Genomic DNA, 13,091 nt, shown 5'->3' with positions numbered 1-13,091 from the left:
ACATTGCATGAGAGACAGATTTGGCAAAGATGATGGGACCAGGTGTTCTTGGCAAGTGGAGCTGAGCAAAGCAGAGAATAAGATTATGCATAGAATAAGGATACAGTTTGGCTCCTGGGAGTTATATGGGGTACATTGACAGCTACAGGAAATCTCATTCTGATTTCACTTCCATTAAAAATGATCAACTAACAGTGGAACAGCAAATACCTTAATGAGTGATTCAACATTGCTGGTTTCCAAGAGATCATCTAAAGAATGATGTATTTGGTTCTTAAAATTTCCTTCTCCATTTAGTATTTGGAATATGTCTGTTATGAGATTTGGAATAAAAATCTAAAGAATCTGACCTTCCCCTCTAATCCCAAGTTAAACATGTACATATTAACATATATTGACTGCCTGTACCTACAAAATGTCCCCATTTCCCATCTCTTTAATAATGCAGATATTGTTTGTTGTGGTTTAGGTTTGTACTCAAAAATATTTTTCCTCTCCTGGTTAAATATGTAGTTGTTGTGATATCCAGATATTACCAAGGTTACCCTAGGAGATCCAATTGATTACAGTATTTAGATCTCTTAAAATGTTGTTGTCTGTTAGGTTATCAAAGCCATTGAAGAGGGCTATCGGCTGCCACCCCCAATGGATTGCCCAATTGCTCTCCATCAGCTGATGCTGGACTGCTGGCAGAAGGAGCGGAGTGACAGGCCTAAATTTGGACAGATTGTCAACATGCTAGACAAACTCATCCGCAACCCCAACAGCTTGAAGAGGACAGGCTCTGAAAACTCCAGGTCAGCTGTGCTTTAGTAATGGTGATGAATGAGGGAATATATTGGTGGTGACAGGCAGCTGTAAACTCAGCCTCTGTGCTGCAACTGAAGTTCCTTCCCAGCTTCAGATAGTGGGTTTTTTAAAAAAAAAATGCAGCAAAAAACTGTCTGAGTTAAAGTGAAATTCTGTTGGCCCACTTTGTGCAAGCAAGATTCTTGCAGGATTCTAAAAGCAACACTTCAGCAGACAAGGCAATTCCTTTGCCTAGCTAGACTTGCACATTTTGTTAACATGAAGTTCAGGCATCTCTACAAAACAGTAGGAAAGTCAAGGCTTATCTAGCCCTCTCCAAACATAGTCTTGTTTGGGGAGGATGAGAGACGGATCCAAGACATCTGAAGGGCACTGAGTTCAGAAAAGTCCAATGAGTGAAAGCTCTTTGTGTGAATAACAATGCATTTTAAAGGGAGACAGTGTGGTGTAGTGGTTTGGGATTTGAACTACGACTGTTCGGCCATGTAAAGCTACTGGGTAACCTTGGGCAGGTTACACACACAAATTGCAAAGTAAAAGATGTGTTTTTGTGCTTATGCATGCCTGGGTTCAACGAATAAACAAAACTAAATGGCCTTTTATGATTAGACATAGCTTTCCCTTTGATGCATGCTAAATATATCAGCTATAGAAAGGGGTGGAGTGATTGCAAAGAAGAATAAGCTTCATTCATTCAAGATAATCCTGGACAATACATTAGAAGGAGTTTTTATTACACCCAGTTTTTGATCTTTCACAGTAAAAAAATTAAAATAGTCACTTTTTGTAAAGAGGAAAACAATAATAGATTATAAGAATGTAATGGTAGCTGATTGAAAACTTTAGTAGGCAAGCAAGAGGGTCAAACAATAAACAATTGGATGAATTTATGATTTGCACATTAAAAAAACAAAAACAAGGCACCCTGTTGGGAACCTGAAACATATATCCCACAAATCAGAGATCATAGTCACTATTATTCCATGCTAGTCCTGGCACACCCATTGATTGGTTTAAATGGATTTGTTATCCATGTTTTACATGCAAGCACTTAGCTTTTTTGCGGTGTTGGCCAAGAAGATGTCTGGCCCTATATGGGAAACAATTGCATTTAGTACCATACCATTCTTAGTTTTCTAAAATGTCAAGGCCTTTCTCATCTACAATGAATCCAAATGCCTGTGTTATCTAATGATTACTACTACTTCTTGTTGTTCAGCCAGCATCTCTTTAATCTGTTATTTTCTGTTCTTAGGCCTAATACCGCCTTGTTGGATCCAAGTTCTCCTGAATTTTCTGCCGTAGTCTCTGTTGGAGATTGGCTCCAAGCTATTAAGATGGAGCGATACAAGGATAACTTCACAGCTGCCAGCTATACTACCCTAGAGGCTGTAGTGCATATGAACCAGGAGTAAGTACTCAGCGGTATAACAAAAAAACTGGTAAATCTGGATTTAATCGGCTTCTTTTGCTTTGTGCTGCATATCATTACATCATTAATGCACTGGAATGCTTTTAATGTAAATAAGGCCCTCCAGATGTTCATGGATTGTAACTCCCATCAACCTTAGCCATTTTAACTAGCAGAGTGAGTGATGGAAATTGCAGTTCAGCAATATCTGCAGGGCCCCAAGGTGCCCATATTAGGCTACATGACATTATGTCAAAGTATGTTCCACTGCGTCTTGAGATTTTTAAATACATATTTTTATTCATTCATCTTGCTTTGCAATATTTTATTTGTGTATGTATTCTTGCCTGTAATGTATTTTACTGCATCGATTTCTGGCAGAAAGTTCTCACCATTCAGCTTCCTCCTTTCTATTTAATCCAGTGACCTGTCAAGAATTGGAATTACTGCCACTGCACACCAGAATAAAATTCTGAGCAGCGTCCAGGCAATGAGGACCCAAATGCAACAAATGCACGGCAGAATGGTTCCGGTTTGAGCCAGTACTGAATAAACTCTAAACTCTTGAAATTAGTTTACCTCATCCATGCACTTTAACTGAAGAACTGCACTTTTTTACTTCTCCTCGCCGTTTGAAATAATAATATTAATAATAATTAAAAAAGCGATTTGCAGCATTGATTGATATATAAAGATTGCCGAGAGTGTTGTGCGGAGAGGACCTACAGAAATGGCAACCCGTCATTTGAGAACAGGCCTGGAACAAATTGTTTCTTGGGATATACTTCTCTGTGGATCAACATTGTGTAATATACATGTATCTATATAACATCACACACAAATTCTGATGCTGTGTCTGCTGCCAGATACTGTACTAAAAGGAAGGAAAGCATTATTGTTCCACCAGCAGCCATTGGGATTACAATCATTGTGTTTGATCTGTGGGATAAACCACCGTTGTTCACCTTGGAATGAAGAATCTTTTATACCAGGAAATGTTGGCATTCTCTGAGGATCAATGGTACCTTGCAGAAAACCTAAGGGGAATATCTTTTGGCTGATCGGTGTCTCTGAATCCAAGATATGTCCATTTGCAAGTGGAGACAGCAATTTCTTTGGATTACTGGATTATTGGGTTTTTTTGAAGTAGGGATTATGAAATAGTGGTTGCATTATGCCACGCTGAGTCTTATTGCTGCCACTCTTTATGACAACTTCTAGTCAGCTATTTTTGACTATGGATCTTCCACACATCAATTGTTTTACCCTTCCAAGAGGCAACTAATAGTTTAAGACTGAAAAGGTAAGTGGAATTATGGCTTTTTCATTGTGTTCTTGGGGTCTTTGTCTCCATATTTGTAATAAGACAGAATGAATTTATGGAAAATATCACTTTGTTTTTATTTTATTATAAGAAGACAATTCTCCTACACAGGTTTTTTATACATTACATCAGATTGATACCAAAATCCTCTTGGTAGTTTATGCTGGTGTAACCATATCTAAAGGTGCTGTAAACAGAATTACCGAGTACCTCCTTGTGCACATTCTCTGTCCTGGATGCTCAAGGACTGCTAATGACTTCCTAAGGCTGCCTGCATGTTGCTTATTTATTTATTTATTTATTTATTACATTATACCCCATCCTTCTCACCCTGGGGGTGGTGGTGGTTTCAGAGCGGCTTCACAACTGGCAACTATTAGATGCCAAACACATTAGATGTTTAACCCTTCATTGCCTGTGGCTGTGCACCTAGATAGTACTGGGCTGTCCTTGCATAACTAAGTAGAAAGAGGCAACTGTTGCCCTATGAACACCAGTATTGGCTCACTGTAGACATTCACCTTTTACCACTTTGGTTGGCCTGAGTTTGACCAACTCCAAGGAAGAGGCAATTGTTGCCCCATGAACACCAGTATTGGCTCACTGTAGAGATTCACCTTTCACCACTTTAGTTGGCCTGAGTTTCTTCATCTCCAATGCTTTGTAATGCCATCAGTTCAGGAAACATATACTCCCTTGTGTGACAGGCACAATACAATTTGCATGCTTTGAGCTCTAAAGAGGTCTCTGTACAGTCATGGTGTCTAGCACATAAACAGGAGTTGCTGGAGTCAAATTTGTTTACTGACATTCTGGGACAAAATATCTGTACTGGTTTCTTAAACCAAAAGCTTGCTATTCTCATATGTTTTGAGCACTTCTCCAGCTTTAACATTAGCTTTATGACAATAAAGCTAGCCTTGGACCTTGTTTTTGGATGCTGTGTCTTTAACATTGGATTTTATTAAATATGTTTTTATGTATGCTTATTTTAATCCCAATGTAACTTTTTAATGTTTTATGTTGTAGGCACTATGTAGTGCCATTTGTAAGTCACTTGAGTCCCCCCAGGGGTTGAAAAAGGCAGGATTTAAACATGGTAAATAAACAAATAAATAAATAATAGCTGAATATGCCTCCAGCTGAGCAGCCCTCAAACTGGTCTTAACTCATAACTAACACACAATATCCCACCAAGTTGAGAATCAATGAGTAGACCAGTTTTAAATAATCCTCCACTACATTATAACCTTGCAATACTGGTACAGAACTGATGTGATATGAGGTCCATCTTAGGATTCTCAGTTCTGAGATAGCCCAGAATCCAATTCCAGAATGGAATAATCTGTTTCTGTGTACAGCAGATTTTGGTACATAAATGTGATGCCTTTATTGTGATTTCCCTTCTAAATACAACTCGGAGTTGGAAAAGTGTTACATTCCTTAATCTCACTTGTCACAATTTCCTAGCTGTATATATTGACCATATGTTCTTCATCTATGTTGAACAAACAATATTAGGAGGGGAAATCTTTCAAGTGCTTTTATACCTTTCCCCTTTATTTTGTTCTGTTCTGCCAGATACAGATTTTGTGCTGCATAATTCCATGTATGAGTTCAGTCAGACTTACAGAAACATAAAAACTGCTTTCTTAGATCCAAAATCTCAGCTACTTTTGTGACCAGAGCAGCATACAGAAAAGCTGTGCAAAGAATAGAACTGCCACTCAGTGAGGCCACCTGTTAGAACCATTTCAGTTGAGCTTATTATTTGGAGGACGGCAAAATCACCTATTAGGTCTTCAGCTTTGATTCCACTACCACCATCCTCTGCCCCCAGTCTCTCTAGTTCTATCTGTTTGTGACAGCAGCTAAAGCACAAAAAGAAAATGACACTTGAGTCTGATTTGTTAGAAATCACCACATTTATTTGGAAGCCAGGAGCGTGGAGTGAATTGAGCAAGTCAAACCTGCCATACTCCCGACGTCACTCTCATCACTTTTTGTCACTTGCAACGACAACTTACTGATTTTAACCACAAGCTTCCCCTATGAACTTGATTCTGAAAGCAAACTGTTGGGAACAGGAGATGCTAAATTTGGATCCTGTCAAACTCTGACAGCTTGGCAAAACATTTTTGCAGAATTACCCATAAAAGCTTTTCTGTATGGGAGAATGGGTGCTTTTTAAAAAGGTGCCTTAACAGTTATATTTTAACACCACTTTGTTGAAGTCTTAGTTCTCTAAATACATTTTTTTTAAAAAAATTCAAGATGCTTATTTGTGACTGAATTAGTTTCTGAATGTCAAATGAGATGATCCATAATCAGACCCCACATCTCTTAACTTTTAAAAAAAGCAACTTGCAAATTCTAATTCCACTTAGGATAAGAATGGGAGATGTGGGGATTTAACCCTTTATATTCCACCTGTTTTTTGCCTGATGAATATTATCCCCTAAGCAACTATTTACCCAACTACCAAAAAAAAAAAAAAAACAAAAAAAACATGAGAAAGGAGAAATGTTTACCAGGGACATCAGCATGGAGGGTAAAGAGTTAAGACATTTCCCTCTTCCCAATTTGATCTGCTTGAAATTTGGTGCTCACTTTTTGTCTGCTTTGAATATAGAGATAGGAGATCTGACTTTTAGATATCCCCTCCTCACTTTTCTCAAAGAAAGTTTTTGCTGCATTTCCAACCCTACAATACATATGTAACTCCATTTTGAATCATGGCTGCCTTTACTAAATCCATATAAAAGTACAGAACATTCACTTAAAGGCAGCCAAAAAATCTCGCAGTGTTTTTTCATATATTTTCTATGTTACATCTTGCCACTATCACTAATTAAATATGCTTGTCTCTGATCAGAGTCATAGTAGTAATTCAAGATGCCCATCTTTACTTTTTCTTCTATAAAACAAAAAGGGCAACACCAACATGCTATTCTATAAGCAGTCTAATATAGAGGAAAATGTGAACACTAAAGCACAGCAGCAGGGTCGAAGATTTCTGGATCAGGCTAGTATTTTGCATGCTACCTTACCTGTTGAATCCAACCCCAATGTTCAATTCACATGTGATCATACAGAGAACAGTAGCCTCCATTCACTTATTTCCCTCAGATTTTGCTGTATAATTCAGTAGATCAGTTGAGTTGTAAACAAAGTCACTCAGTTGGAAATCCACATTGCTCTGTCATCTGCAGATTTCATCTGTTTAGCAAAGGTATCCTGAATAGAACCTCATGTCCATAGAAGAATGCCTTATATGGACTGAGAGCATTTCTCCATTTATCCTGGCATTGCCCACTTTGACTGCTAGTAGCATTCAAATACCTCCGAACAGATTTCTAGTATTTTTACTTCTGATTTTGAAAACTTAACCTGGAGGACTGTCACTGGACCACAGCCCTTAATAATAGTTAGCCCCTCCCCCCTCATTCCCATGGAACAATGTTTTTGGCTGTTGTTCCTCCAGATGATTTGAAGTTCACTTCCCAGAAATCCCATCTGTTGTGGCCAATAGTCAGAGATAATCCCACTCTCCAAGTCAATTTAAATTAAACCAGCATTTCTCCAAATAAAATGTACAGTACAGTGTTTCTGTTAACCTGGACCTAGCCAAGACTGCAATCACCAAGAAACATAGCAACTGTACCCAAGACAGCAGATTCAACAGAGATAAGACAAGGGAAAGAGGAATGCAAACAAGAAGAAAATGATCCTAATGCTTAACTAGCGTAATATTATTAAAGCACTTTAACACTAACTTCTGAATAATAATTTAAAAAGTCTCAGTGGAAATTTCTGAAATACAATTTCTGAAACATTGCCTGAATCTACATGAGTGACATATGGTCCGTGGGTGAGGAAGGACAAAAAAACACAAGGGGAAAATGAGAGAAAGCTGGAATATTTCAAGAAAAGGTTTTGCTACGAAACAAGTAGAATCAAAACAAAAAAGAACTAGAGATCTAAATACTTTTAATTGTTTAAATACAATAAAATATATAGCATAAAGGCTCAGTTCTTCTAAGGTAACATGCTTCACAGACAAAATCGAGCCTTTCTGCTAGGCTTGGGCCCAAATCAGTTTGAATTATAATAATTAAAAAAAATATTTATACCCTGCCTCTCCCCAAAGGGACTCGAGGCAGCTTACAATAAATAACAGATACAAAAATAGTATAGCAAAAATAATAAACAATAATAAACAATACACAGTTATCAATTTCATACAATTTAAAATAACATAGGTATTAATAAATAACAATTAAAAGCTATTTGCTCTTTAAAACAATCTAAATATATATCACCGTTTAAACCAGTCATTCCTATTTTTAAACTATCCAGCAGTTATGATTACAGTCTCATGGTCATTCAAGTTTTGTCCAATAGATTTAGTCTAGCCCAGTGGTTCTCAACCTGTGGGTCCCCAGGTGTTTTGGCCTACAATTCCCAGAAATCCCAGCCAGTTTACCAGCTGTTAAGATTTCTCGAAGTTGAAGGACAAAATATCTGGGGACCCACAGGTTGAGAACCACTGGTCTAGCTGTTCTCAAAAGCTTGCTTGAATAGCCAAGTTTTTAGCTCCTTTCTAAAAATTGACAAAGTGGATGCTTGTCTTATTTCCTTGGGGAGGGCATTCCAGAGTTGGGGGGCCACTATAGAGAAGGCTGTCTCCTTCATCCCCACCAACCTTGCTTGTGTGGGATGTGAATTGAGTGGATGGCCTCCCCAGCAGACCTTAAAGTCCAAAAATTACAAATGAAAATGATTTGTAATATTTGGTGGTCCGTTTTATATAATCTCTGAAAACAGAACAAGGAGGAGGGAGCCGCAAAGCCCATCAAGAAAGATTAAAGGGCCAGACTTTATCAGTTCCTAGAGTGGACAGAGTTAAGTCTGCAATATACCTGAGGCAGGAGTCTGCCGTGGGGCTCCTGGAGAAGATGGGATTAACTGTAGCATCTTTTCTCCTTCCCCAGCAACATCAGCGTCCGTTCATGTCATTTTGGAAAGTTTCCTAGGCTCCTCCAGAGAGGGCCCTGTTGGGAGCTCTCTTTCCCAGCAGCACTTGCAAGGGGTGGGCATTGAAGAGTCTCCGAGTTCCTCTCAGAACATGAGGGAGTTGAAGTTTTTCCCTCTCTCTGTTTCTCAGCTAATAAAAAGCCTGGTTGCATTCATGTTCTGATTGGCTGAAAATGGACATAACCGGCAACTAGGATTCCGAGAACCCTTTCTTGCAGTTGTCTTCTTTTTTAAAAAAATGTTATGGTTAAAACTTAAAATAATTCTTAAAAAATTGGAGATTTGTGAATGATTTTGTATCTTGGCAGGCCTGCAGTTGTAAATGGGGTCTAAATCTGAGGTAGATTTCATGCAGATAGGCCTTAAAATGACTGAGGATTGAGCTTTTAATGTTTTCCATTGTAGCCAATGGGGCGAATCTTTGCTGAATGAAAATGGCAACACTTGAGTAACTTCCCAATAAACAGATTGAGGGGTTGGCATGCCTTTTGGCTGCTATATATTTTATATATTTTATTTTAACGATGGAAATGCTTTCTGCAGTTCAAACTTCCCCATACTTACAGTCATGGTACAATCTAACTAGATTAAGTTTCAGACAAATTATTTATTTTATTTATTATTTATTACATGCATTTATACCCCGCCCTTCTCCCCGAGGGGACTCAAATATATTCATGTAGATATCACAGACTTTTTCTTGTGACGAACGTCAAAGACACTCATGTCAATTATCATTGTACTAAGTACTTGTAGTATCAAGGCTTCTCATCTGATGACTTTGCAATTGTGTGATGTATTTTTCTTTGTTTTTGATAGGGAAAAATGGATCCTGCTTTCTTAGTCTCAGCTCTTCCTGGCACTCACCTTGACCTTGGAAGATAACAGACCAGAGGCAAAACTGTCTAGTCTCCCAGTTCTGATGAGCACTGACTGTAGAGAAGATGGACTGTTTATAAACAGCATGACTCCTTGAAGAGTGTCTCTATAGCTTTCTTCTTCTTTTTGGAAAGTTTTTTTATTGTTATTGTTGGCAACAAAAACAAAAGACAATTAAGATCCAGATATGGCTCTTTCATTGCCACTTAAGGAATGTACTGTATGAAAGCCCTACAGACTTCTTTTTTCTCACTCCATTTATTTAAAAATATTTTGGGGATGTTTTGTTTTGCTTTTGCATGTCACTGTTGCATCTGTATGAGTGTAAGTAGTGGAACCCTATGATTCAAATGGACACCAGGGTTAGGTGCCATACCAGAGAACCCAGTTCACAGAAGCAAAGACAGCATTTGACAGCAAAGTGTGCCATTATGATAATGTCAAGATTTTTTAATAGAGTGGAAAATAACTTATTATCTCTTCCAGGAACGTGTGAGTAGGTGTTTGGCCCAGGGGCGTGTATGTCTGTGTGCATGCACATATGTGTGCTTGTGTATTGCCTGTTGTACAGAGCCACCTGTAAACATGCAAACAGCATTTCAAGATAACTTGACAGGTTCTCGAGGAGTTGTTGAGTTACCAGGCCAGTGGGTGAGCTATGCAACAGTAGCAAGAAAACGCACATAGACACACACACACACTCCTGAATGTTATGGTTCTGTATCTATTCATGTTATTATGTAGCTGCCACACTAACCTTAACAAATAGTTCTCCAGCCAAGAGCAGGGGCACTTTCACTTTAGTTGTGGAGTGATCCATAGTGGTTCCATAATGGTGATAAAGAGCAGCATAGATAACCATTTGTCTTGCTGAGGCCTGTTCATTATTGAAGGAGCAGTTCCTTAAGGGAACATAAGTGGAGATGAAGTCTTCATCCATCATCAGGTTGTTTTGGACTAAATAAACAGCCTCTCTCTCCCCCCCCCCCCCCGGCCACCCCAGAAAAATAATTTTTGAAAGATTTGTTGACTAAAAATAGAAATATGCAACTTTTTATCCATTCAATAAGCCATCTGCAAGAGCTTTGGGTCCATGTATTGATTGGTGAGCAAATTCTTTATTTTTTCACTGAAATTAATAGCTAGATGAAGGTTAGCAAGTGGTTTGCAAAACAGCTCAGTGTTTTAGCCTGAGAAAATCACTTTCCAAGGCTCCAATATAGTTCATTGCAGTTATAGCTTAACTTATTCTATGTAGGAGAGTTTGTTGAGTCCAGAGAGTTCATTGTTAATTTTCTGTAGACTATTCTTGGAGCCAAGCTGAATGCAGGAGTCTAGGGAATGGACTGCCATTCCACATTTTGAGCTCAGCAGTTGATGTGCTCAGCCTGCTTTCTGGTAGCAGAAGACTCTTCTCTATTAAGAAATGATGCATCAAAGCAAGCCCAAACAGGACAGTCAGACACATATGCCTTCAGGGGTAGGGGGGACTCAAGGAAAAGAATGTGTAAATATTGCATTAGAAATGTTTGGCATTGACCATAGCCCTAAAATTTATTGAGAGTTCTTTGTTCACCTTTGCCTCTTCTTCCTTCAGTTCTTTTGCTTTCCTATTTTTAAGATGATTTTTGTTGGTCTGATGAACACAACATTGAAGATCAATATTCCTTAGCTCATGTGGGTTGTGCTGATGGCAGCACGGTCAAGGAGCCAGAGGGCATACTGTGGACTGCAAACCAGGCATACTGTATTTGCAGCCAATGTACTAAACATGACTTAGATAAAAGCAAAAACACACAGATACTATCCCGTCCCCCAAATATCCAGATATTAATCAAGAACCAACCTTCATTTTTTCCTGGTCACAGAAGAGACATCAACAGGACATTCTTAACACAGCAGACCTCTGTACATTAAGAAATTGTTCTACTCACAACCTCACCGGTTGATGTTTGTCCAGGTTTCTTGCTGTATTAACTTTGTGATGGATCTATGTATTAAATATATATATGTATATGTATATGTATAAAAAGCTGGCTCTTGCCAGTGAACAGGTCTTCAAAGCAGTATTTTTCTTTTACATGACATTTTCATAACCAGAAAGAAGCATTCCTGAATAATAATTAGACAGATTAAAAAAAGAGAGAGTGCATTTATTTTTTTGTATCACTACAAGCACGTTGGAATATGCAAGGACTATGGTTAAAGTTAGAATGTATGAGGCATATGATAATTTAGTCCATACTGAAAAGAAAAGAAAAATCTTAACAGTACATTGCTTGGGTTGCAGATTTGAATGATCTCTCGGTTAGAAATATAGATTTTCTATTTTGTTTTAATTTGTAATTTTTTCTCTCTCCATCAATCGTAGGTACACATAACTTATGACATTTATTTATGGTCTTTTATACCTAGTTTGTAAAATTGTAAAATAGCAAACTAAATGCAAAAGTTTGCATTTGAAAATAATAAAGTAGTTGCTGTACAAATCTCCAATATGATTCATGAAATTAACTGCATTTAGCTTGCACTCCATTACTCTCGGGTCTACAATACTGTCAGATGTATACTGCATCAAATCAAGTTTGTTTACTTCTAGAAATAGCAGGTGACATAGTAAACCTGTTTATGAACCATACCACTTCAGATTGCAAGCAGAAGGAACTGATTTGCACATAATAAATGGGGCTAGTTTAAATGTTCCTGCTTGACATGTATGTATGGATTTTTCATATTTGAGATGTGCACCTTGAAGCAGGGCCAAATGCTTGATCATTCCCATCCCCAAATCACTGAATTTCAGCAGCAAAGCATACCACCAAACCTTGGTAGCAAGCTAAAAGACTCATTGAAACAAACTACTGTTTAAAAGAGGGAAGGGAAGCTAACAACACAACCTTGAGAGATTACAAAATGGCTTTGAGGCTGCATGTGTCAAGCCTTCAGATACACACACACAGACACATTCTTTTGTGTTGTGGCTCCAGCTGCAAATCAACCTACCATTACGTGGATCTTTCTACCTGTTTCGTATAAATTAAGATCATCATTGTGGAACCAATGGAACAAGGTAATTGTAGGTGAGTGACACCACAATTCACACACCCTCTCCCCCCCCTTCCCTCCCTTCTTCCTTCTCTGTTTCTTTCTCTCTTTTTCTTTCCCTATTTTTTCTATGCTACCATCAAGTGGAATAGGAACTACAAGGTGAAAGCTGGTCTCTCAACTGGCCCATTGAAGGATGCCCTGTGCTGCATTAATATGATTGAAAGCAGTATGCAAAGTGTGTAACATGTTCTGCTATGCCAAAAATAAAAACTAAAAACAAAATATGGAGGTATGACATTTAAATAATACAGTTGAGATGATACACAGAAGATTAAATAAACTAAAGAGGTATGAACCTGGAAGTGAGAAGAAAGCAAGGAATCCAGAGTGCCTGACACAGGCTCCGGGAGGCCCAGCGCGGGCTCCAGAGTGCCTGACACAGGCTCCGGTAGGCCCGCCCACCCGGCCCACCGGATGGCCCGACGCAGGCTTCTGGAGCCTGCACTGGGCCTACCGGAGCCCGCGTCGGGCCTTCTGGTGGGCTGGGCAGCCTGAAGAAGGAGGCAGGGTGGCGCCATCCTC

At 38.7% G+C, this 13,091-nt stretch overlaps 1 protein-coding gene across 2 annotated transcripts in view; it reads left to right on the top strand.

The window, feature by feature from the left end:
• epha4 (EPH receptor A4) overlaps positions 1–11,957 on the top strand; it is a 180,307-nt gene extending 168,350 nt beyond the window's left edge. Inside the window, exons 15-18 of one of the 2 annotated variants that reach the window (XM_062976569.1) lie at positions 604–797; positions 2,066–2,252; positions 2,645–3,524; positions 9,402–11,957. In XM_062976569.1, the coding sequence (XP_062832639.1) occupies positions 604–797; positions 2,066–2,225 (354 nt within the window). In that variant the 3' untranslated portion in view covers positions 2,226–2,252; positions 2,645–3,524; positions 9,402–11,957. The remainder of the gene's footprint in view (positions 1–603; positions 798–2,065; positions 2,253–2,644; positions 3,525–9,401) is intronic. The other variant, XM_062976568.1, reaches the window with a different exon arrangement.
• The last annotated feature ends 1,134 nt before the right edge of the window (positions 11,958–13,091 follow it).

Source organism: Anolis carolinensis, chromosome 3 (genome assembly GCF_035594765.1).
Source record: "Anolis carolinensis isolate JA03-04 chromosome 3, rAnoCar3.1.pri, whole genome shotgun sequence".
Classification (NCBI taxonomy): Eukaryota; Metazoa; Chordata; class Lepidosauria; order Squamata; family Dactyloidae; genus Anolis; species Anolis carolinensis.
The sequence above is the reverse complement of the archived record's forward strand: the minus strand, read 5'-3'. Positions and strand labels throughout refer to the sequence as shown.